Consider the following 25,493-nt stretch of genomic DNA (forward strand, 5'->3'; position numbering starts at 1 on the left):
TTGATCAGGCCTTGCAGGTGTTTTTATGACTGAAAAGTTCTGCATATTTCATCACAAAAATGTCAAGCTCTGGCCTGCCATCTCAGTTTTTGACTCAAACTGTTCCCACACAGGCGTGTATGCAAAAAGTGCATAATGTGACTATGTTTAGTTTAATTCAGTACATCATTTTTTTAATTAAATTAATTAAACCAAAAATGTAACTTGCATTACTTTTTTGAAAAAGTAACTCAAATATTATTTATATGTGTACATTTAAAAAGTAATGCGTTACTTTACTCGTTACTTCAGAAAAGTAATATTATTACGTAATGCACATTACGTGTATAGCGTTACCACCAACACTGATAAAGGTGCATAAAATGTTTTTTGCATAACTTTTTTAAAATCATATGCTTGAAATGCCAAGGTAATTAAAATATTCTCTTTTGTAAAATAATTATTTCAATTTTGCAAAACTCAACACTACTTGTCAACGTAGTGGCAAAACCAAACAGAAGGACGGTTGTAGAGGGTTGGTGGGCTTAGATTTGGAAGGAGAAAAAGGTTGGTAACCACTGCTGTAAAACATTAAAATCAGTGCTTCAGCCGACACTATTAATGAAAAACCACCATAATACAGAGCTGCAACAAGTTTCACGTATGAATGCACATATCTCTAATATTTAGCTGTTTTTAAATTCTTTTAAAAAAGTCATGCACCTTCATATTAGACTTCAAACTAAAAAGCTAAAGCACAGAAAAGCTAAAGATCTCAGTCCAGAGAACAAGGAAAACAAACCAGATATACATGAAATCTGATGATAAAAGCTGACAGGCCTATGCTCAGACCCGGAGTCTTTCAATCTGCAGAAGATCACCTAAGGTTTTAATCACTGTTGTATGGAAACGCGCCATTGAAAACCAGCTGCTGGATGACCTCCCAACCCCAGGCCTGAGGTTGAAGCTGGCAAGCACTCAATCCTGCCACTGACAGTGACTACAGCTCACGAAAGATTACTATGATAAGGCAAGGTGATACAGAGTCAAAAGAATACAGCAGCACCTAGACAACATCTGTAAGGTCTAGGAGTACATGATCGAGCCATCGAGTTTATCGACAATTTCCTCTCAGAGGATGTTTGTAACTCATAATGCATTAATTATTGAGCGAACCTGCTGATCTCACAATGCTAAAAGCAAAGTGCATCCACTGTCATAACACACGCACAGCGGGGCAGCAAGATTTAGTGCCAAAAACTCACAGGTGAGAATTTTCATTATGTCCCACTCGGATTGAAGCGCTCCCACTTTCTTTATGAGATTACAGGCCGGTTGCAGTTGATTGCACCCCAGGGGACGGGCGGAGAATTAGGGGTATTCTTAGAGATGCTCGGCTCAGTCTAAGTACAGACAGGGGGATTTAAAGACCCCGTGGGATGCCTGGCAGCTGCAGCCCTTCACAGCAGAGAAATTTAAGCATTACGATGAGAGAAACCTTTGTGACCGGAGAATTTAAATAATAAACGATCACTCCATTTGTGCAATAACTGTTAGTCTACAGACACAACCTTTGACCTCACTTTTGATCACAATACATAAACCCTTCTACATTTTTTTAGAAACTAAACCACCTGCTTCTAATTCAAAGCAAATATTTCACACAATCCAGCAGTGACAAAGCCCTAGGGTGAAGCTGGTACTCAAAAAGCAACGCGCGAGAGAGGAGCCTCATTGTGGATTCAGAGACACTAAGAAGTAGAGTATCCCATTACAAACGCATAAGCCACTGAATGAGAAAATGGAGTGAGGCTTTTTCTTTGTTTCTTTTTATTTTTTCGCCTGATAACTGGAACAAAAGACATTGTTTTCAGTTCAAATGATTTGTGAGGTGATCTGGGCAGGTGGAATATTAAACAACAGGATGGTAAAAAAAACTTTGAGGAATCACATAGATTTATTAATCGAGTCATCTCATTTAAAAAATTGTACAAAACACTGAAAATGGAAAAACTAAATTATGCAAATGTGCATAATAAATATTAAAAATAACTTCACCTACATGATGTAATCTTAGAAATGCTGATCTTCGAAAGTCTTTGTTTGGTAGTTTTACAATTTGTACTAAAATCATCTTAAAAATCTGTTCATGTTAATAAAGTTAGGGTTAGGTTAAGGTTATTTAAGTTGATTTTTTGATATTAAGTTGATTTAAATAAAAACTAAACATTTTACAGCCATGTTGGGTTGTTATCAAACCATGGGTTTGGCAAATCTGGACAAACGTAACCTTTAAAGGGAATTTCCACTTTTTTTGAAAATATGCTAAATTTTTCAGCTCCCCTAGAGATAAACATTTGATTCTTACCTTTTTGGAATCCATTCAGCTGATCTCCCGATCTTCTACTTTTAGCATAGCTTAGCACAATCCATTGAATCTGATTAGACCATTAGCCAATGAGTTTCGATATTTTTCCAATTTAAAACTTGACTCTTCTGTAGTTACATTGTGTACTAAGACTGATGGAAAATAAAAAGTTGCGATTTTCTATCCGATCCGTCCCTTAAGATTTTATGTTCGCTTGTTTTTTTAAACGCGTCTCTCTCGTATGTGCACTATTAGGGGAACTTAAACGCGCGCACACAGAGACCAAGGGCGAATCCCAAACAGCGCAGCATAAACAGTCGCTCCACATAAAAACGTAACATTGTTTTTCATTGCTTTATACGCCAAATGTATGTTAATGGACTACAGTATGAGAGACATTAGCACGACTCTTTCTAAAGTTTACACATCAAGAGTTCTGATCTTTAAAGGGCGTACTCACTCTGATGATCATGTCTGGACCCGACACACTCAACCGCATGTGCTAACTTTAGCGCCTCTTTGCGGTTAAATACATCCACACCGTAGACATGTTGCTTTAGATATCCATGGGCAGGTCGTAGTTTCTGTTTGCGTCATCACATTTCGGCCGTATTGTTTTGGTGATAAAAGTATTTCGGCAGAAAATGCTCTTTTGGGCCATTTTCGGATGAAAATTTTCAGTGGCCAAACATTTGGTGCATCCCTACCAAAAATAGTCTCCTGCTATTGAAAGTAACCAAGGGGACTATTTCAGTCGGTCTTAGTACACAATGTAACTACAGAAGAGTCAAGTTTTAAATAGGAAAAAATCGAAACTCTTTTGTTCTTTTATTTGCGCGATGCTAATGATCTAATCAGATTCAATGGATTATGCTAAGCTATGCTAAAAGTGCCAGTGCCAGACCCGGAGACAGCTGAATGAATTCCAAAACGGTAAGAATCAAAAATTTAACTTTAGGGGAGTTGGAAAATTAGCATATTTTCAAAAAAAGTGGAATGTCCCTTTAAGGTCGGAATGTATAGTCCATTTTTATGTGTATGCAAGGGTTTGCATACAGTGCACACGACTCAATTTTTGTCATCAGAGAGTGTACGGGTACTGTAAGCACACCGCCGGATTTTTTAAACCTTGCGTACATTAGTATTGCATTTTGGCGAACACCATTGCACATGTAGTCAAATGAACTATGCTTTGCAATAAGGCTTTAGGCTTAAATAAACCTGCATGCTAGGTCGTTTCAACTTATGGATGGGTCAAATATGGATATTTTAGTTTAAACCAACTGTTGGGTTTGTCCCTATTTTACCAAACCACACATTTAAAACAACCTAGCATTTTTAAACTGTAGCCATGGTAACTTGAAGTTTACTGTACTTCCAAATCTAGGTCTGTCTGCCTGCTTAACCTTTACATCTTAACCAAATTACATCTTATAAAGAATGTTTTTACAATGCAAATTTATGCAAATGCATGCATCTCGTACACTCCATCTTCATAATTAATGACTAGTACTGCTTTACAACAAGTAAAGAGATGCATTGTGTAACGCAATACTGTGTTTGCTCTCTGCAAAGAGGTCGGCACCACAGATACACAATCAGGATAAAGGAAAAACTAAATCTCATCTGTTTGCATAGCTCAAATGAAAAGGATCCATTAGAGCATCCAATAAAGATACAAAGAAAGACTTAGCAATAATGCTGAGGACCTTCAATACTTTAGACCATGACATCATATCAAAGTTGATGGTCCTTTTGTTACGTGGCATGCATGAAGTGCATTTGGTTAAAGGAAATGGGATTTACTCATCTACTGTAGCCGGGCAGATGTGAATGACCATAACAGATCCGCTGTTGTACCTTAGCTTTAGCTCTGGTAACATCAAGGCATTGAGTGACAATATATTCTTAACATTAAAAAGCATTCATTCTTCAAAAGCTTGATGGCTGGCTGCCAGGCCAAATAATGTGGAAACTATAGAGCAAGTATTACAGTTTTCATATTGCAGTAATACAAAACTAATTGCAATTCTTGTTTTGGGCCAAAATAACAAATGATGTGAACCATACCAGACACCAGTGGTTCTCAAACTGGGGGCTGTGTTTTATAAAATTTATATTTTATATTATCATAAATTATATAAAATAAGGCTACTAACCAACAGCAATATGTTGTATATTTTAATATGTTTTGTTTAATTAAAATGTTAAGTATTAGAATGTTTTATGTCATATATTGTCTTTGGGAGGGTGCGAAGAGACGCAACTTACACAAGTGAAGCACGGCAAAACATTTTGAGAACCATTGCCATACACCATGAGACTGTTTGCATCTATTTTGGTTAAGCTACATTGTTACAAAAAACAGCACTATAAAAACTGCTTTGTGAGGTTGCATGCACGTTGCAATATATAGATTTACATTTTAAATCAATTAGACAGATTGAAACCAAGTGTGATGAATGATGGACAAGAAATATCCAAGGCCATAATGAGGAATTTCCATTTATAGAAAGAACACGACAGCCTTTGAAGCTTCTTCAGTCTAATGAAGATCTGATGCGAAAGCAGCCCGGTGTGAGGAAAACCTCCAGCCATTTCAATCCCAGACATTTTAAGAGAGCAAAGATGAATTACACATACACACTAGACAAACAAACTCATAACCAGAAACATTAGCTTTGGACAACATTTTCAGAGTGCCTTGTGAGTCGTGATGAATGCAGAAAGCATCTACACAACTATGCATAAAGGCCCATGAGTCTAAATGGGCTGTACTAATGGAAATTTGAAACAAAAGATGACCCACCCAAAGATAAAATACCAAGTAAAAGATTTATAGGGAATTGTATATATCCATGTCGGGAAAGCAGGGCTACAAATAACCTATGGATGCTGCAATAGATGTCCTAAGACTCATATAGATGTCTTAAGAGATTAAACCTGTCTACCTGACAGTGCAAACAGTGTATTACAAGGTATACATTGTTTTTATTAGTATGCGTGTTGCCTGGGTATGAGTCTATGACCTTTGCACTGCAAACACATTGCAACTATAAAGGAGCACTAAAAACTATCTGTTCAATGCAGGTTATGTTACAGCACCCATAAAGAGACAGTCGTTTCAATTTCATTAAACTGTGAGTCTATGAGATAAACATTTTGGATAAATAAACACGACCTTCATTAGAAATCACAACAAAATCTTATGGGACAAACCCACATGCGGTTGTACCACTAATAGAAACAGCAAGCTTACATTGTGTGTATGTGACCTTACGAAAGCAATGAAAACACAGACATGTGAGCTTTTCCAGCCAGAATGGGCAATAGATCAGATTAAAGGCTTGAAAGAACAATTTGTCCGCCAACATAAAACAGACAAATTAAATGAAAATGGATTTATTTGAGTTTGGGGAAGAAAAATGACATCCTGCTAGGCTTGATACAGTCTCCACAGCCTATATCTGTCAAAGTGGATGTTTCTATGATGCAGAATAGATGATACATAAAAGCATAAACAACTTTATTCCATAAAGCCCAATAAAATGAAAAAGCAAGAAGATGAATTTCGTTTGTACGTAAAACCTCTGCATGAAAGCATGTTGGTGTGCAAAATGAGGAAAATAAGAAATTGGAATGAGCCCAGATGCCATATTCAACAAAGCTCAAAATCTACGGATCTCCCAGTAAATAATTTCTCCTGTCAGGCATACCCTTTCATGTCAAGAGAAACGTTGGAATGGCTTGATGAAATAAAAGGACACGAGCGAATACAAGACAGAAAGAGAGACCGGGAGAGAGTTGAAGGAAAAAGCGCAGCACATTTTCCATTTTCCTCTGCTAGTCAAAAAGCACATGAATTATGGATGCGAGCTAGCCAACAGTGCGAGAATTTGATCCCTGACCAGACAGCTCTTGGCTCCCCGTGGAGTAGCCTGTCACCATCCCCCCTGTCGGCTTTTTAACATTGCTACTATCCATCCCTAACTTCCCTCTTGGAGAACGATGGAACTCTCGGCTTGCGAGGTTTGGAGACTCTCGCCTGAGGACAGGATGCACTGGTTTTAGATTTCAAGACCTTATACTATGTCCCCCTCCATGCGCTTGTGTTGTTAGCATGTTGATCTTGAATTAAAACTAACCTGTTGGTTTGAAAAGTGAAAGTGAAATATTTGTCAAGTATGGAACGCATACTCGAAATGTGACCTCAGCATTTAACCTATCCCAGTGAGTACACGCACTGCAAGTCATGAACACACACACCCACCCGGATGCCAAATTTCCGGCTAATCACTGCAGTGCCCGGGGAGCAATTGGGGTTAAGGTGCTTGCTAAAGGGCTCCTCAGTCGCAACCTGCCGGCCGTGAGACTTCAACCGGGAACTCTCGGGTTACGAGACAGACTCTCAAACCACTAGGCTATGACTGCCTCTGTTTACACGTCAAAAGATGTATTTAAATCGGATTAAATGCACATTTTTCTACAGAGCAATAAATGGTGAAAGGATTGAGCAGTTTTGTTTGATGAGGTAGATGATCCTGGTGTAAAGTGACAAACATTTTGTAAACTTTGTCGGAAAACTGTTTTGAAACAAACACAGTCCTGTAGGCTGCCATTATTGTAATGGTTGTGAAATACTCATGCATGCCCAAGGGCGTCAGACTGGGAGTAAAAGCAGTACTGATTGCCAGGGCCCCAAGGGGAGAGAGGGCCCTTGAAAAGTCTGGAATATATTTTATTTTACCTGGATATTTTCATTTCCTAATTAAATTTCATTATGAATGTCAAATGAAATGTAAAGCCAATAAAATATGACTGGATCAAGTCTTGTTTGGTTATCATACAGTTTGTATGAAAATGGAAAATGGGGGGCCCATCAGGACTGCCTATGCATAGGACCCGGGACCCCTGTCCATGCCCATAGCATAAATGCATAATACGCATACACATGATGTCACCAGATTTGCATCTTTGTGGTTTATACAATACTATAATGATAATGACATTGTTTAAAAAAAAAACTTGCACTTTAAAACCTTTTTCAAAAGTTTATGTAGGACAGCAAATAAAAAAAGTTTCTTATATTTGGTTAAAAATTTTGCCATGTAAACGACTCCTAAGACTACAAAGAAATAGTTAGAAATGCGTTCTTCTAAAAGGTAACTCAGTAATAATTAGTGGTCGACAGATATGGGGTGTTCTTTATAGCCGATATCGATACCGATATTAAGAGGCCAATATCTCAGAAATGTTATTACAGTTAATAAGAGACAAACAGAAAATTGGTAAAAAAAAAAAACATTTGTTAAGCATAACATTTATAAATAAACCCTTTTAAAAGTACTTAAACATATTTGCGAGACATAATTCATGCAGATCTGAGATCTCACGGTACTATTTGAATAAGTGTGTTAAACTGGTGTGGTGTTGTGTTTGACACAACACAATCTCATGTTAAAAAGTGAATAATGATTGGCCATATTACTGTCTGTCAGACTTTGGCTTTACATTGAGTGACACTGGGTGTCTTTTTATTACAAAAACAAAAAATGTAAGTAATAGAGAAATTTACTGGCCGATTGAAAGGATTTTTGCAGATAATAAAAATCCAAATATCGGCCGATATATCGGCATCTGCAATATATCGTCCTATCACTACACTCTTAGAACGAATGTGTTAAAAACAACACATTAGTGTTGATTCTGGGACAACACACTAACTGCGTTGTCCCAGAATCCACCCATCTCTGTGTTATTATTGAAACAACACATTTTGTGTTACTTTTAACACAACATGTGTTATATTTTATCACAAAATCAACACAAAATGACACATAATGTGTTAAAATTACACATCATGTGTTAAAAGCTTACCGCACAATGATGTGTAAAAAATTAACACATCCTTTCTAAGAGTGTAGTCATAATGACTGTGAACCATCATCTTCATTGGATTTTTAACAGAAAACAACTCAAAAGCATTATTGGACTGCATTCTCTGTGAAGGACACATGCAGTATCATCTGAATTTGGCCAAAAGAAAGAATCTCATTAGGCATATGTCTAACAATGCCTAATTTCTAGAAGGTCCATTAAATGCTGCTTATGTAGGCATCGCACTAAGCTTTGGAAGTCAAGAGTCTATTCGTTTCTAGTCTATTGGGATATTAAGGACACTAAAAACACTACATAACCCAAAAAAATAGAATAAAGAAATAAATTCACTGCGTGAAACTCGTGAGCAACTCAATGTTTGGGAACACGGTTTTACAGAAATTGGTTAGGACTGCACCAAGCATGCGGCATTCCACACCACAAACAGAACGCCACCAAGCCAACCTCTTATAAAACAAGAACAAAAACAGTAATTACTTAAAAAAGCATTGCCTACAGCCTTAACCATGTAACCAGTTTAAACAACAATGCCTCACTAAAAACAATTACTAGAAAATGGGTGCTACACCATGTTCATTAAACAAGCCAAGGCACATAGACTACAAACAGACAACATTTCCTACAATACAGTATTTTCTTCTGCATAACCACTGCAAGAAAGATGAAAGCTTTCTTTTAGTAAAAAAAATGCCTTTTCATGTAAATTCCCCATGGATTTGGCACAGGAATTGCATGCGATTCACACAAAATTGTTCCACAACCACAAGTTTCACTTGCAATCATGCGTAAATAAACAAAGAAAATACATTTTTGCATAAACTATTCCTTTAAGGAAGCACGGCAGTGCATTACAAAAATGGTATTCGACTAATTTACATGGCCGTGCATTTGACTGTGCTTAATATGCATCAAGTGTATGACAGCTAGGTGGTGGCGGCTGCCCGAGGCAGACAAGATATGCCCATTTACGCAGAAAGCACGTAAAGGCATTGGGCGGCACATTTATTGAGCACTGATTAAGCTCTTCATGAAACAAATTGCAGCCGGGAGAACGAAGCCCAGAGGCAACAATGTTTAATTATATCTGACTCATCAAGGGCATGAATGAGGCACTCGATGACTAAAATTTATCTTCTGCTCTCTGACCAGAGCTCATTGGATTTCTCAGTCCAATGAGAGGCATTAATAGGTTCATTTCAAAGGAAGAGGAAGGTCTTTTATTTCCTCCTTCTTCTACTTCAATAGCCGCCAACTGTAATTACAGAGCCGAAGCTGAAATGTCGAGAAAAAATGACTTTGACAGTTTCAATACAAATGTGCATTCGCTGCACTAGTCATTTCTTATAAAACTTCAATGCGGTCTTTTGTTTTTTCACACAAGTGTCACCACCCACAATCTATTTTCGAACAACTGGCATCTTATCAATATCACATAAAATGATGAATCATTTCATTCAGTACAAGTCTCAAAAGTCACCAAAACAAATTCGCCAGTAAACAGAAAGAAAAACAGGTGGTTTCCTAAGTCAAGTCCAAATAAGCAGACATTTACTAAAGACAGAAAGCAAACACACCTTGTACTTTGAAACATGTTGTTTAACTGAGATTCACATGTTAGAGTAGCAGCTTTTAAACACTATCAACATCATCTGCACATCTTCTCATCCACTTTTCTGATGTGCACAACCGCAGACCTGGCAAAATTTACATTCACATTTATGCTTTTATCCAAAGCGCCTTCAACACATTCAGTCTACACAGTATACATTATTTATTTTATGTGTTTTTCCTGAGAATCAAACCCATGTGCTTTACAAATTGAACACATCAATAGTTTCCTTCCCGCAAATTCCTTGGCAGACTGTCACAAACCACATGTTGACAATACCAAATGACTACAACAATCACAGGACATCAAAGGCAAGTTTAAAAACAACAATACATCCACAGGTTAAAGTCGCCTGGGGCTTGGTGCATCTTTTGAGTGTTTATACGTGATGACTAGCTTTAGGAAAATAATCCATGGTTTAAATATGGTAGAAGTGAAGTAACTGTGTTTTGTTTGGCAAATTTGTTAACATTTGTAATATCAGTTTAGTTAAACCATGGTTCCTGTAGTGACACCCTAGTAAATTTGTGGTTACAGAGATTTTACTTCAGATAAACGGGTATATTAAACCATGGTTATTTTTCGCAAGGGTAAAGGTGCAACAGCCTTTCAATTCATGTTAACGTTACAATTACAAAAGCTTGACACAAACTGAAAATGAGAGCCAACATATTTTCAACAAATATTTAAACATGCGTATTGTACTGACGTACAGAGGTTACTACTGAAATTGTGATGGTCTCGAGAAAACTGTAAAAATAAAACTTTGCTAACAATAGCATTGAAACAGTTGATAACTATCAGCATGTACACACTTCCCATCCCATCAAACCTGTCAATCTAGTCCTCGTGCACTGCTGAAGGCAGCAGTCCCGATGTTTCTGCATCTATCGGACTGCCACATTGCAACTGAAGTCCAAGCCAAGCGGCGCGTGAGTATGTGTGTACGTTTCTATGGAAGACAAACAGCCGCGCGCGGAACACATCTGCTCACCGTTTAAATGTCCGTTCAGAACGGCGATCCCATCCGCGCGATTCCGAATCTTGCGAGCGTCAGAGGAAAAACTTCTCGTCGATGTCGCGCGAGCGCATCCCGCAACGCTCGCGTCGCTCCGCCATCTTCAGCCAGAGCCGAATGAGCGCGAGCAGCAAGAGGCGCGCGCTCGAAGCCAGTGGGCGCGCGGAGGAGGGTTCCCGAAGTTGTGAGCGCCTCATCCACGCTCTACAACACTGTTATTACTTCATATATTAAAATGTATTATTACATATATTTGAAAGGTATAAGTGTGTTGGTTTAAACCCTTTTATAAAATACTTATTCTATTTTTTTATTATTTTATCATCCCATCTAAAATTGCAGCATAATTTTTTCAATTTGGCAGATTTTCAATGAAACGATATATAAATGAAGCTTTTAAAGGGATAGTTCACACAAAAATATTAAAATTCTGTCATCATTTACTCACTCTCATGTTGTTATAAACCTGTATAAATGTCTTTGTTCTGATGAACACAAAGGAAGATATTTTGAGAAGTCAATAATCATGAGCCCCATTGACTTTATAGTAAGAAAAAAACAATATTATTGAAGTGAATGTGGCTCATGATGGGTTTGGTTTCAAACATTCATCAAAATATAATAAAAAAGAAATTGATACAGGTTTGTAACAACATGAGAGTGTGTAAATCATATCAGAATTTTCATTTTTTTGGTGAACTATAACAGAAAGGTTTTTGTGTGTGCACACATACAATTACTCTTAAACTTGTGGTTGGGGCAAGTTGTCACATGTGATTTTTTTATTGAAAAAAACAACGTATTGAAATGTATATTACAGTATGTTTTACATTTCGTCTATTTCTTGAATTGTTTTGTGTTTCGTAATTATGTTATGGTTTATTATTAGCTGAAAACGCATATTTGTAGGAAGACCTTGAGAACCTTTTATTAGTTTTTTTCTCTACAATAAAAGGAAATGGAGAAATTCCTATAAAGGTGGGCAATTTTTAAATTTAAACAGGAATTTATAATTTAATCACTAATACTAGCTTCAAATCAGCACAGCTGATGTGCAAGTCCAATAAAACAGGAAAAAAAACTTTAAAAAACGTGTCTGATTTTTTATTAGCCAAGTTCTCCAATGGTAGCAGTAAAGATAGTATGCCTAATAGTAGAAAAAAACATTTTATAAGGGAAATTTCAGATCACCATGTGTGGGTTATTAGGCAGGTGACTAACGGTATCTTATATTGGGCTAGTTATTCTATTAAAATATTCTATTATTTTAATATAACCTACTTATTTTTGTGCCATGGTAATTGGCCTCCCAACTAAAATAAAAAAGGGATCATGTAAACACTTTTCTCACAATGGTACTACATGCTTTTGAATACAATAACAATTTTGCCGTAAAACAATACAATGCCACAAGAAGAGGTCACTTTATTTTGGCACTTGTCACACATGAAAATATTCAAAGCATTTTTACAGAAAATCAAAGACTTTGTAATGACTGAGAACATCATAAACACACAAAGAGATGCTTGCATGACATGCAACAGACATCAACCCCTCCGCACAACCAGTGCATACAGAGATGAGTTCCTGGCCCTTGATGAAGAGTCCCAAAGCTCTGATGCTGTGACTGGCCACTGTATACAGCTCCTCCTTGGAGCCCATGTAGCCTACTTTACATATTTGGATGGCTTTTGAAGATCTGAGCATCCAGAACACAAACAAGGAAGTGCGCAAGACAGTCCCATATAACACATATCCAATTACTCCCACTAGACCTAATGAAGTAAAAAAAGATGTAATTTGAAATATGAGCTCTTCCTGTTTCTTCAAAATCCATTATGGAATGTATAGGCCTGCTGGTTTTTATAGCAATAAAATATTGCCATAGAAACGCAGGCCTATTGGAAGGCTTGGCTCCACTTACAATAAGAATACATAAATAATATATGCCTGTTAACTAATTCAGCAGGCAATATCAGATTATTAAAAATATGTATTAATAATAAAGCAGGCAGAATATTTCTTTTTTCATGTTAAGAACTGTTTTTAAAGTACACCTCGCAGTAAATTGTGCCTGTGTTTCAGGGAGTGAACATTTTTGTTGTTATAATAAATACAGTCTTAAAAAAATGCAGGGTTATTTATGGGTCAAAAACTGCCAAGCAGTTGGATTCAATTAAGCAAGAACATTTTTATATTTGACCCACAAAAGGTTAAAACAACCCAGCATTATAACCCAAGGGGCTGGGCTTGTCCCTTTTTGACCCAACCCTGGGTTGAAAATAACCCAGCATTTTTTAAGAGTGTAGTTTACCCATTAAGGAACATAAAAATAGACATTAATGTCCATACAAAAATAGAGAGATACATGAAAACATAAATATAGTTCCTAATGCACTAAAGTGCCATTTTTCTTTTGCTCAGTCAGTTATATTTTGCACAAATGGATATCATTATTTAGATTTACATTAAGTCCAATTTTCAAGGTAACAAAAAAAAAAAAAAAGTGGAAATAATTAAAAAATCTCGCTGTAGTTACTTTATTCTCAGCCATGCTTCATTTCTCATGATGTCACTTCCTACTGTATTTACATTAGCCTACTGCCACTGTTAATGACCAATTTTAAGAGCCCTTGTTACTTACCAAGTTAACACAAGAAGGTAAAATTTGCATCAATGTATCATGAATGATGTCATTAATAGAGAAAGAATCATTAGGATTTAAAATGAGAAACAGATTGAAGAGATTTTCTATTAACAGCGCAAAACAGAATGGATCTCCTATAATAAAACACAATATCGCCACCCACTGGATGAAAACACACAGTTCACAAAACAAAGAACAAGAAGAGTTAAAAGATGCTACAAAATACAATCCCATTACACAAACAGTTAACAAAGATGCAGAGAATGTCCCAAATTTCCTTCCTTACAGTCTTCCTTTCTAGCCTTTAAGAAAACCCCTTGATAACACCCCTGTTAGATCACCATTATTCATTGTGATACTTCTTTGTGAATGATACACTTGTATCAAATCACCATTATAAACTGAACCAAACTGACCATAAGAGAAAAGTTACGTTGAGCAATATTGATCATTGACCACATTATGCACTACACGCTCACCTTTTGGATCATTATTATTTGCAATACTGTATGTACATAATGACACATTATATTAAAACACCATTACAGAATGAACCAAACTGACCATAAGAAAAAAGTCACGTTAGGCTAATCACTATTATGGCTCTAAAATGTCACCTAAGCCCTAAAACATCTACTGAGATCAAACTAAACATTTATTTTAGTTCTGGATCATACTAAGAAAATGAATGTGAATTCGAAGAGCTTAATATTACTGTCATGATTGATATGATGTAAAACAAGGCTTTGTTGCACCGTCACACTAAGATACATTTATAGAAGACTCATGGCTTTAAAGATCACTTCAACTGTCAGCTATCTAAAAAATTTGTGACTTTGTTTCTACTTGTCTAATCCACGACACTGATAATGTTTCTTCAAACATCAGAGTTCAAGCATTCTGTTAAATAAAGAAAGCTGAACCCCCATAGGAATCCCCTCAGTTTCCTTCTGCAGCAAAACCGGTTAAGGTGCAGAGCTTACGTTACCTTTTTCTACCATGCAGAAGGCTTGGGCAGCTGCACTGAATGGCTTTTGAATGCGATACATACATTAAACATGCACTGCAGCCCCTGAATAGCACTACAAAGTTTAAATGCACAACAGAATCGGATACTTCTTTTAAAGGTGCAGTTCACCTAAAAATTTAAATTGTGTCTTTATCATTTGCTAACCTTTATGTGTTTATCTACTGCATGATCCTGCCATGTGCCGTGGTTTGTCTCTGCATGAAAGCATCAATGCCAATAAAGGCTTGAATTGTGATCAATACGGTTGCAAAGTTCTGGAAATCTTGGAAAGTTGCAGTGGAAATTACACGGCAATATATGGAAGTTGGGGCACATGGATGAAGAGGAGTCAGATATCGAGGAAGCTAATGTGTGTGAGTGATACAGTTTGTATAAATTACCCAAAATTTACAAATGATTTCCTTTAATTCCTTAATTTTCCAACTTGGAATATTTCCAAAATTCCCAAGCTTTGCAACCTATCACAAAAGCAATTTTATTGCCTCCATCCACGGCATTTGAGTTTTTGAATATAGACCACATAAAGATTTCAATTTCTTTCATAATGGATGAGTAAATGACGACAATTTTATTTTTATTTTTGGTGAACTGTTCCTTTAACATCACACTGGTCATTCTATAATTTCCCAGATTCACATACTCAATATGCATGGCTCTTTCTGAGAGCAAGCAATGTTTCTAATCTCTAAATGCTAAGACTACATGAAATTGAACTGTACAGATGGAGATTAGATCCAGTGCTGTTGCAGAGGACAGGGAGGTCAAAGCGTAGAGCAGAACGATGTTAAACACTTTCAGGCTCCTGTTTCTCCTTTTCAAGAGTCCTGTTCCTCAGAAGTGTCAAGGACCTCTTAGAGAGAGATTTAGTGCTGAAGAGGGGCGGTGCTGTGCGTCACCTGTTCGATCCACTGCAGGTAACGGCTGACCCTCGAATATACGCCTGGATAAGAGGGGTCACCGCAGCCGTGACCCCAGGAAATGACTCCTGTGAGTACCCAGCGCCCGGTCTCACCCTGACACACTAGCGGACCCCCGCTGTCACCTTGGCAGCTGTCGGCATGCTTTCGGAGGTCAGAGGACATGGTGCCGGCACACAACATGTCGTGGCTAGTGAAGCGCTCGCCGTAGCGCTTCTTACATTGCCAGGAGGGCAAAAGAGGAACCCAGGCCTGGAGAAGAGTGTTAGGATGCTCTGTGTCTAAAAAATAAGGAAAAAAAACACTAGTAAACTTGTGCAGAGACAATAAGAGAGGTCAACCTGAAACACTTTTTAACTTCTTCAGGTGTTATCCCAGACTAAAGTGCACATTTGAGCTGCTATAATTTAAAGGGACACACTTTTTTTTTGAAAATATGCAAATTTTCCAGCTCTCCTAGAGTTAAACATTTGATTTTTACTGTTTTGGAATCCATTCAGCTGATCTCCGGGTCTGGCGGTACCACTTTTAGCAAAGCTTAGGATAATTCATTGAATCTGATTAGACCATTAGCATTGCGCAAAAAAATAACTGGCAATAACTTTTAATTTTCCTTTGCTCTTAGTACAGGATGTAACTACAGAATAGTCAAGTTTTAAATAGGAAAAATATCGAAACTCTTTATTTTTGAGGGCGACGCTAAATGGTCTAATCAGATTCAATGGATTGTGCTAAGCTATGCTAAAAGTGATACCGCCAGACCCAGAGATCAGCTGAATGAATTCCAAAACAGTAAAAATCTAATTTTTTACTCTAGGGGAGCTGGAAAACGAGAATATTTTTTTTTTAAAAGTGTAGTGTCCCTTTAAAAACACCTTATACTGACATATATTAACATATAGGCTATCAGTGCACACCAGTATTGCTTTATGTAAGGCTGGTTTGTAAAAACTATTTAAATGTCCTAATTTAACAAAGGCCTAGTCCTGGACAGAAAACCACCCTATTATGTTTTACTAGGTAGTCTGACATATTTCTGAGTGGACAGAGATTTGTAATGTCAGCTAAAAAATTCCTTTAAAATAATGTTGACCACTGAATCGTGCAAAATAAAAGCATAAAGTATAAAGTAGATCAAGGTAACAATAAACATGAAATGAACCAGAGCACATCGTAACCATAAAGTAAGAGCATAAAGTAGCCATAAAGTAGCCCCACATAGCCCCGCATAAACCATAAAGTAGCCCCACATTACCAGTCACTCCCCAGCCAGTGATGACACAGGACGAAGGTCTTTTGCCCCACATGCTCCCAGGTGCGGGCAGACAGGCAGCGTTCGTGTGGGGATTAAAAGCCACACACTTTCCCTCCGCCCCCTTTAGCCGGATCATAGCCACGTCGTGCTCCCAGCTCTCTGTGCGGTACTTCCTGTGCACGTGGATGTGCTCTGGAGACAGCACTCGTTCAAAGTCATCCTGCTCCTGCGTGTGGTAATCCCCGAGCTTCACCACATACCGCGATGCTTCACTTCCAAACCTACAAATAAAGATGTGATGAAGAAAATATACTCCCTTGTATTTAGCACATAATACACATACAGTACATGTTTAACATGCATAACAAACATCTGAAATAAAAAATCTGCCAATGGGCTAAGCAAAAAAAATCTTAAACATTTTTCTTAAACACTAAATTCAAGAACAATTAAAGAAAAATGTACTTACCCCATTGGCAGATTTCTCTTGCTTGTTTTATGCACAAAATCACTTAAATTTGTGAAAAAGTCATCAAGAAAAAGAAAATCTTAATTTAAGAATTTTTAGATATTTTTACTGAAAACAAGACAAAAATACTAAGAATTTATTTTCTTGACAATCATTTTTTGCAATGTATGCTGTTACAATTAATCCTAAAATCAATGTGCCACCTGCACTTTGTCATCACATCATTGTTTAAGTTTTAAAAAAAAAGTAAAAATAAATTAGTTAAATACCCTCTATATAGAGTAATCTAAGTAAATTGCATTTTATCTGAATTTAAGACAAACTTTTATGTCATGCAGAATATTGAGCAGCAGTTTTCAATAATAAATACATCTCTACATTGAGCTGTAATTACAAACATTGTATCTTGAATAGTTATAGTTTCTAATGTGTGCTGCTGAGCCACCAGCAGGTGTCTCTCTTACCGTTTGAAGCAGTGAGCAGCGGTGAGCAGCCAGCAGGAGTTTATGAGAGTAGCTCCACATAGAGGCTGATTCCCTTTAGACTGAGATCTGAGCCATAGAGACGCCTGCCAGGGCCAGTCACCCCTGTGGGGTTTACATATGTGCACGCACACACACGCACGCACACAATATCAAGGTTATATTTTAACAAAATGATCTTTACATTATGTAGGATGAATTTAGGAAGAAAGCATTATCACCAAAAAATTGGGTTTTCACAGACATGGTCACACACAGTATCTTAGGATTTTACAGTAGCTGATTCACAAGTTCGCATTAACATGTAATCAAATACTGTATGAGATAAAGCAGCATATTTAGCATGCTGTCCGAGGGAAGGGCTCCATGCTCGAAATATTAGCCCAAACCCAGATTACTCCCCCAATCTTATCTGTGATAAATATACCAGTAGAAAGTGAGGCGAACGGGTTCAGGAGGGATGTTGCAAAAAACTGACAAAGGGCGACTATTTGAGAGACCACTTTGCACTGTTCGGTTAGAATACATGATCATGCTCCTCCCGAACGTAGTTAAATCTTTATTTATTTATTTATTTATTTATTCGTCATGCCATTCCAGCATTTATGTCTAAAGTGATGGAAAGAACCGGTTAATCCATACACAAATTGATCCACACAGGTTAATCCATACACAGGTTAGGGGAGGGGGATCTCCAATTCACTAATTTGCATGTTTTTTTGGCCAGTGGTAGGAAACCAAAGTACCCACAGTGACAATAAACTTCATTTTAAATAAACTTCACATTTACAAAAATGCACACCATGTACATGTTTTCTCAACCAAACTTAACTCTTTCCCTGCCAGCATCAGCATTTTTTTTTTTTTTGATTTTCATAAAAGTTTAATGTCTTCCAGTAAAAGTTCTTCTTTAAATATATGAATAGTTTGGTTCCAAAACGCAATAAATCCATTTTGACAAATTTCGATAAAAACGTGTTTTTTACACCAAGAAAGTGTCAAGATGAAAACCACTATTTTCTGTAACTTTCACATAGCATCTTTAGGTTATAAAAACATAAAAAATTCAAATCCATAACTTGATTTTCAAAGATTTATTATAAAAACGAATAATTTTTCCACAAAATACAATAAATCCATGACAACTTTTTTTTCAAAATGCTATAAATCTTTTCAATCAATAGCCTATATAAATGTGCATTCATCTTTGCCATGTTAAATTCATTTAGTTGAACAGTTGTATACACTGATTAAAAAAATAAACATTAATGGCATTAATCATAACACTTACTTTGTCATATTAGGAACACTGTCATTGCTGCGGTTATACTTGACGTCGTCGCTTAACATTTTTCACAGCGATCAGCTGTAAAATGTTTTGGTCCTGCTCGATTTTCGTTGACTTTGAGTTAAATTATGGAAAGTTTTTCATAAGATCCCCTGGGGTCAATGTTTTGCACAAGAGAAACTTGATGATGTGGGGACAAAGCACCCGAGTGCCTCTCGCATAAATTATTAGATGTTCATGGCTTACGTTTCTTTCCCGTCAAAGAAAACCATCACAGGTTTATCAATGCCATTAAAGTAATATTTTGTTTTTGTTTGTTTGTTGATCACGAAGTACAAAGTAGATGAGGAAAACTAGGACTCCGTGTACTCAACGCGCTGCCATTGTTTTTACATTGCATATTTTACATTGATGTTTACATTGCGTGGAATGGTGCGCTGTAATTTGTGGAGCGGATTTATTCCATTCTGTAGAAAAAGAGGACTGGCGTTTATTGCGTTTTGGAAAAAAGAGAGAAAAGATGACAAAATAACACGGCGGATATTGAAATTTGCGTAAAATTAAGAATTTACTTTTAAATACTGACCTGATATAATACTGATTCTGGCAATAACAAATTTTTTTCAAAAATGGCATTTATTGGGTTTTGGAACCAAACTCTTATATATATATATATATATATATATATATATATATATATATATATATATATATATATATATATATATATATATATATATATATATATATATATATATATATATATATATATATATGGATATATGTGTATATATATATATGGGTTTTATAAGTTGGGTAAGAGCACCTCTTGGTGGATAATAGCGGAAATACGGATTTCCGGAAATTGTCATTGGCAGGGAAGCGTTTTTTTCTTAATTGACGAGTTAACTCGTCAATGGCGGGGAAAGAGTTAACAGCAGTAAAATTGAGCTGACTGCTTACCTGAGAGATTTATATCCTCCCACAATCCTCTTGCTGCGTCTCTCAGCACCAGCTCTTAACCCACATGTGTGTGTTCCCACCACTGCTATATCAGCCTCCGGCTCGGGCATATAATCGCACATCACACCCGCATCCTGTCCGTGCTTACACACGTGGCTGTCCTGTCCTTTAGCAGGGCACTCCCCAAGAAACGACTCCTTTCCAGTACACCTCACATTGGTCAGGTGGATGGTCCCCTTTCCTGCTCCGTAAAAACCCATCGGGCGTGTTTTTGCCACCCCGCTGCCATAAAGTAAAAAACATATTCAAATACATAGAAATCATGGCAATAAATCACTGATGAATGCATGACATAACATATGTTCATTTTTGAAGATGTGGCACATGGATCCGTACGTGAAACCGAGCTGTCTGCAGACGATGGCAGCGTTGACATCATTCCAGCCATGATCGCAAACTCCGCCCCATTCACCGTTGAGAAACACCTCCACCCTGCCCTCCTTCCTGTTATCTCCGCCCACCAATCTTACCAGCGGCCCTAAAACCAAACCACTTGGCATTTTACCAATGAGTGTAACCACCAACACAGAAACAGCAGATTCAGCTTTTTAAAAAGTCAACTTGACATTCTGATTTTTTTAAGCTTCCGCTGTGATGAGAAAGCGAATGATGAAATCAATCAACTGTATAAAAACGAAAATATGTATTATGTTTGCAAATGTCAAGCAAAGCACCAAATAACCAAAAATCAATTTAAAATCCATCTTTAAGTAATTACACATTTGCAGAAGATGCACAGATATTGCAAGCACATTCATAAGCTGTAATGAATGTGAAAGTCTGTGACATTTTTCACTTTAGCAAACCCTATAGGATGTGGCATATGGGTAACATATATGTGTGCATCTAAGCATTAGTAAACATGACTGATAGGTTGGAAAGAGATAAAATCACACACGCAGATCTTTTAAGTTGATCGTAGTTACGACAGTTAGTTAAGGTTGGAAAACCACAGATGCCCAGTGTCGCACTTTCAAAACCATGAAGGAAATGACTCAAAAGGTTTGTGCGTCTCTCACACCAAAAAGATCAAAACAGACCAAACGACAAACTTTCATGAAGACTCACACAGGTTGGTTAAACATTATAAAATATTTACAAAATATTACATAAATATTTATCTTTATAAGATAATAATGAAGGCTGTTTTTCCAGATCTGCCAAAAAGCCAAAGCGCACTGGAAATGACAAACAGTACCTGTAACCTGACCGACTACATGGTGCTGAATGATGCTGAGAAAGTGGCCATTGCCACAATTTGCCTCCTGATAGCACCCTTTGCCCTTCTAGCCAACATTCTAGTGCTGGTTGTCATAGGTTGTTCCTCGCACTTGCGGCAACATCCATCATACCTCTTTATGGGCAGCTTGGCGCTGGCTGACACAGTCGCTTGCTGCGTTTTTACCACAATCTTCCTGAATTTCCACCTTTTGAATCCGGACAACTGTTCGGATGAATATCTCTTGAAACTGGGCGGGTTGACCATGGCATCTACGAGCTCCATGGGAAGCCTTCTTTTGATGGCGGTGGACCGCTATTACGTCATTTTCAAAGCTTACAAATACAACGTGCTGAAACGAAAGAGAGTCGTGGTGGGAACTGTGACATTATGGGCTGTGGCTTTCTTCATTGCCTTCCTTCCTCTGATGGGCTGGAGATGTTTGAACGGTCAATCGTGTTCCAAACTCTTTCCTTATGTCCATCGTTACTATCTGGGATTCTGGGCCATTCTGGTGCTGGTGGTCCTCGTGCTCATTTTGGCAGCCTACGGCATCATAGTCTGGAAGGCCCACCGACACGATGCCAACATGGACGCAGAGCATCCAGGAAATGCACGTATGCGTGTGGATATCCGTTTGGCAAAGACTTTCAGCTTTATTTTGTTGATTCTGTTAGTGTGTTGGCTACCTATCCTTAGTTACATGATGGCAGATGTCGTTTCAGAGCAGATTTCCAAACTACACAGAAAGGTGTTCACTTTCTGCTGTCTGCTGTGTTTGATAAACTCTGGTATAAACCCGTTACTTTACACCCTGCGCTGCCGTGAGCTACAGGCTGCACTTGCTTCATTGTTGTCTGGTTTAAGGAGATGGAAAGGTTGGTGCTGGAGCAATACCTCACCTATCACATAACTGATTGACGTATCAGCCAAGCCACCAATAATATTAAAAAAATCTCTTATATTCAGATTCATTTACATGTTATTTCTGTCTTTAAACAAATAGATTAGGAAAACATATAGGACAAAAGGAAGCATAAAAACACCTTTAGTGGTATGTTAGTAAACCTTTATGATAATAGTTTGTTTTTTGCCTTTGAAAATCTGCTAAAATATCAGTATAAAACATTAATATCTGCTCTACTTAAAAATTGTACTTCAGTTGGTAACTCTTAAAAAATTTTTTTATAAACTTAAATTTTCTCACTTTAAAGGGGACATATCATGACAATCTGACTTTTCCATGTTTGAGTGCTATAATCGGGTCCCCAGTGCTTCTATCAACCTAGAAAATGTGAAAAAGATCAACCCAATAACTTGAACCATTCTCTGCAAGCATGCGAAAAAATAGAACATTGAAATTTGTCTCCCCTTGTGATGTCAGAAGGGGATGATACCGCCTCTTAATCTGAACTATCCAACCATAGCACTGCCATTTAGTGCAGAGATCAACTCATTTGCATTTTAAAGGACACACCCAAAACAGCAAATTTTTGCTCACACCTACAAAGTGGCAATTTTAGCATGTTATAATAAATGATCTATATGATATTTTGAGCTAAAACCTCACATATGTACTCTGGAGACACCAAAGATTTATTTTCTCAAAAAAGTCTGGTGAAATGTCCCCTTTAACAAAGAAAAATTAAGGTGAACATTTCAACGTGAGAAAATGTAATTTGATAAAACTTAAAATGGGATTACCCATTTTTTACATTGATCCAACTATTTTACAGTGTACACTTGTTAACACAACATTAAAAGCCTAATTTACTTTCAGATGCAATAGCATTAAGTGGCATTTGTCATTGTTATATTATAAATGAATGATATTATTATTATATCATTCATCATACTGTACATATAACAACATTAACAAAATGCTTTCCTCACAAATGTACGTGACATCTGTGAGCACAAAGTAAATAACCACACCTGAATCCTCTAAGACAGCCACACAAATCTTATCTTTCAGCTTAAGAAAAGAAACAAAATGTCACAGACTGAGACCTAAAAATACAGTTCATGTCATTTGATAATAGAGTTGAGATCGAAAAAGTGTTTGTGGTGGGAAAAAATCATGTTTTGTAATGTTACACCATCAAATGTCAAAGGCGGCTTGGTGGGCTACACAATACGCGATTGAAATTCAAATGGAAGTTTTGATCAATAAAAGTGAGCGCTTTAGAAACTACAGGTGACATTTAGATCCCCTCTGAATATCACAAAGGGTCAAAGCAGCCCAGAAAAGACTATCGGCAAAACGGATCTCTACCACAAACACAATGCCTACACCATACACAAAAACTGTGTTTGTGTGTGTGTGTGTGTGTGTGTGTGTGTGTGCGTGTGTGTGTGTGTGTGTGTGTGTGCGTGCGTACGTGCGAGCAAAGACAACTTACCAGTAGTTTCCGGAGCTAGTGGGACCTCATTGTTTTCTGCCCTGTGGCAGCGTATTCCAACATCTTCGCTGTGTGAGCAATCGTGTCGACCCCAAACGCTATGTTTACACTCCAGCAGGGAGGCTTCACTACCCTCACACTCAACATCGTCCAACAAAATCAATCCTGTTCCTTCTCCAAACACCCCAGTGGCCACGACCTCCGCACCGCCCCTACACATACAGTAAAAATTCAGAGGGTAAACCAATCACACATTTTCCACTAAAATACATCATGTGTGTTTTTATAACATATTGTAACTGAATGTCAATGTATTGTAGGGGTCTAAGGAAGATGAAAGCCGTTTCAAAAGAATTTAACTACTAAATTATGATTAAAGGGGACATATCATGAAAATCTGACTTTTTTCATGTCTAAATGCTATAATTGGCTCCCCAGTGCTTCTATCAACCTAGAAAAGGTGAAAAAAAACAACAACCAAGTAGCTTAGTTTTGGTAAACCATTCTCTGCAAGCATGTGAATAAATAGGTCATTGAAATTTGGCTCCCCTTGTGATGTCAGAAGGGGATAATACCGCCCCTTAATCGGCACTATCCAACCACAGCACTGCCATATAGTGCAGAGATCAGCTCATTTGCATTTAAAAGGACACACACAAAAACACCACATTTTTGCTCACACCTACGAAGTGGCAATTTTAACATGCTATAGTAAATTAAATAATCTCATGGTATCTCAATGTTAAGTTTTAGGGTTAACCTGAAATAAAGTTACATACAGTAAAGTTGCTTTTGGAACCAAACGCATGGGACAAATAGTGGAAACGTATGTTTATACAGGCAGTAGTGGCCAAAAATGATGTACAGGTTTGTACAATATTTGCTTTAATAGTACAAAATGAACAAAATGGTACTTTAAGGTATTTATTAGACAGAATAATTTGTCAAAAAGGCAACCCATAGAGTTTTAGGGAATCTGGGTTTTATTCAAATATATAAGACAAATGCATAGAAAAACAGAAAGCTCAAATGTAATAAAGCATACATTTTATCTGTTATTAATATTTGTAGATGCTCTTTTGTGGTAATATTTTGTAGTCTATATCTTACACCCGGCGCAATGCAGCGCAATGCTCAACGCAAGTGTCTTTTGCTAGTTTCCACCCTGCGCAATTATAATTTTCACGTTTAGCGCCACGTTGTTTAAATAGCAAATGCATTTGCGCCCCCTTTTGCGCCCATGGGCGTTCTGGTCTGAAAACGAGGTTTGTTCAGGCACATTGTTGGCGCGTTGCTATTTTGAGCAATAGTGTTTTTTTTTATTTAAATAGCGCATTAGTAATATGCGCCTATAAACGGGACGAATACGCAGGTTTGCTTATCATAAACATGAATGCGCAGCAGCACAAACACGCTTTTAAATATTAAAGATTAAAGGATTGAATGTAAAAGATTATTACTGAGTCTCTTGGACATAAATGAGGACCGATTATGAGACGTTAGATGGCGCAAAGAGCTGCTTCACCTGCAGCCTGGTAAGTAAATAAATGCTTTGCTTTAAACAAATGCATCTGTTTTTAAATGTTTTTTTTAAATGCTACCTCACGGATTTATTGTATATGATGACTCTGTACTTGTGGATATGGTGAGATGAGAAACATTTTTAAGTAATGCTTAAAAAAACTCAGGACGCTGTCCAAGTGCTGAAACGGCTTTCCGCACGTTTGTAAATTCTTTATCTCCTGTTTGTTACAAATAAAGTATTTTTAGAGTACAAACCTTTTCTTACATAATTGTAAATTATTTTTGATGATATTGGATAACCATACATTTAAAACAATTAAAGCTTGCTTTTTTACTTCCATGACTAAAAGAAAAATGGTTTTAAA

General features: G+C 37.2%; 3 protein-coding genes across 8 annotated transcripts in view; 1 reads left to right on the plus strand and 2 right to left on the minus strand.

Moving 5' to 3' along the window:
- The window catches only part of ndst2b (N-deacetylase/N-sulfotransferase (heparan glucosaminyl) 2b), an 85,718-nt gene extending 74,673 nt beyond the window's left edge, over positions 1-11,045 (minus strand). For 4 of the 6 annotated variants that reach the window (XM_065262500.2, XM_065262501.2, XM_065262496.2 and 1 more), the window contains exon 1: positions 10,849-11,045. The gene's annotated coding sequence lies outside the window, so the exon portion shown is untranslated. Of the gene's footprint in view, positions 1-10,686; positions 10,824-10,848 lie in introns of those variants that run through there. The other 2 variants (XM_065262499.2, XM_065262502.2) reach the window with 2 other exon arrangements.
- A 1,232-nt stretch (positions 11,046-12,277) lies between these two features.
- The window catches only part of LOC135744431 (neurotrypsin), a 44,352-nt gene continuing 31,136 nt past the window's right edge, over positions 12,278-25,493 (minus strand). The window contains exons 9-14 of the mRNA XM_065262560.2: positions 23,605-23,816; positions 20,320-20,461; positions 19,924-20,205; positions 17,655-17,777; positions 16,722-17,002; positions 12,278-15,747 (exon numbers count right to left, since the gene is read on the minus strand). Coding sequence (XP_065118632.2) covers positions 15,413-15,747; positions 16,722-17,002; positions 17,655-17,777; positions 19,924-20,205; positions 20,320-20,461; positions 23,605-23,816 — 1,375 coding nt within the window. The 3' untranslated portion in view covers positions 12,278-15,412. The remainder of the gene's footprint in view (positions 15,748-16,721; positions 17,003-17,654; positions 17,778-19,923; positions 20,206-20,319; positions 20,462-23,604; positions 23,817-25,493) is intronic.
- Positions 21,053-22,830, plus strand: LOC135744432 (cannabinoid receptor 2). The gene has a single exon (XM_073815156.1). The coding sequence runs from the start codon at positions 21,120-21,122 to the stop codon at positions 22,113-22,115; it is 996 nt and encodes a 331-aa protein (XP_073671257.1). The 5' UTR covers positions 21,053-21,119; the 3' UTR covers positions 22,116-22,830.

The sequence above is a fragment of the Paramisgurnus dabryanus genome, chromosome 1, assembly GCF_030506205.2.
Source record: "Paramisgurnus dabryanus chromosome 1, PD_genome_1.1, whole genome shotgun sequence".
Taxonomy (NCBI): Eukaryota; Metazoa; Chordata; class Actinopteri; order Cypriniformes; family Cobitidae; genus Paramisgurnus; species Paramisgurnus dabryanus.

Coding starts and splice junctions, on each gene's coding strand:
- LOC135744432 (XM_073815156.1), top strand. CDS start 21,120: ATGAAGGCTGTTTTTCCAGATCTGCCAAAAAGCCAAAGCGCACTGGAA.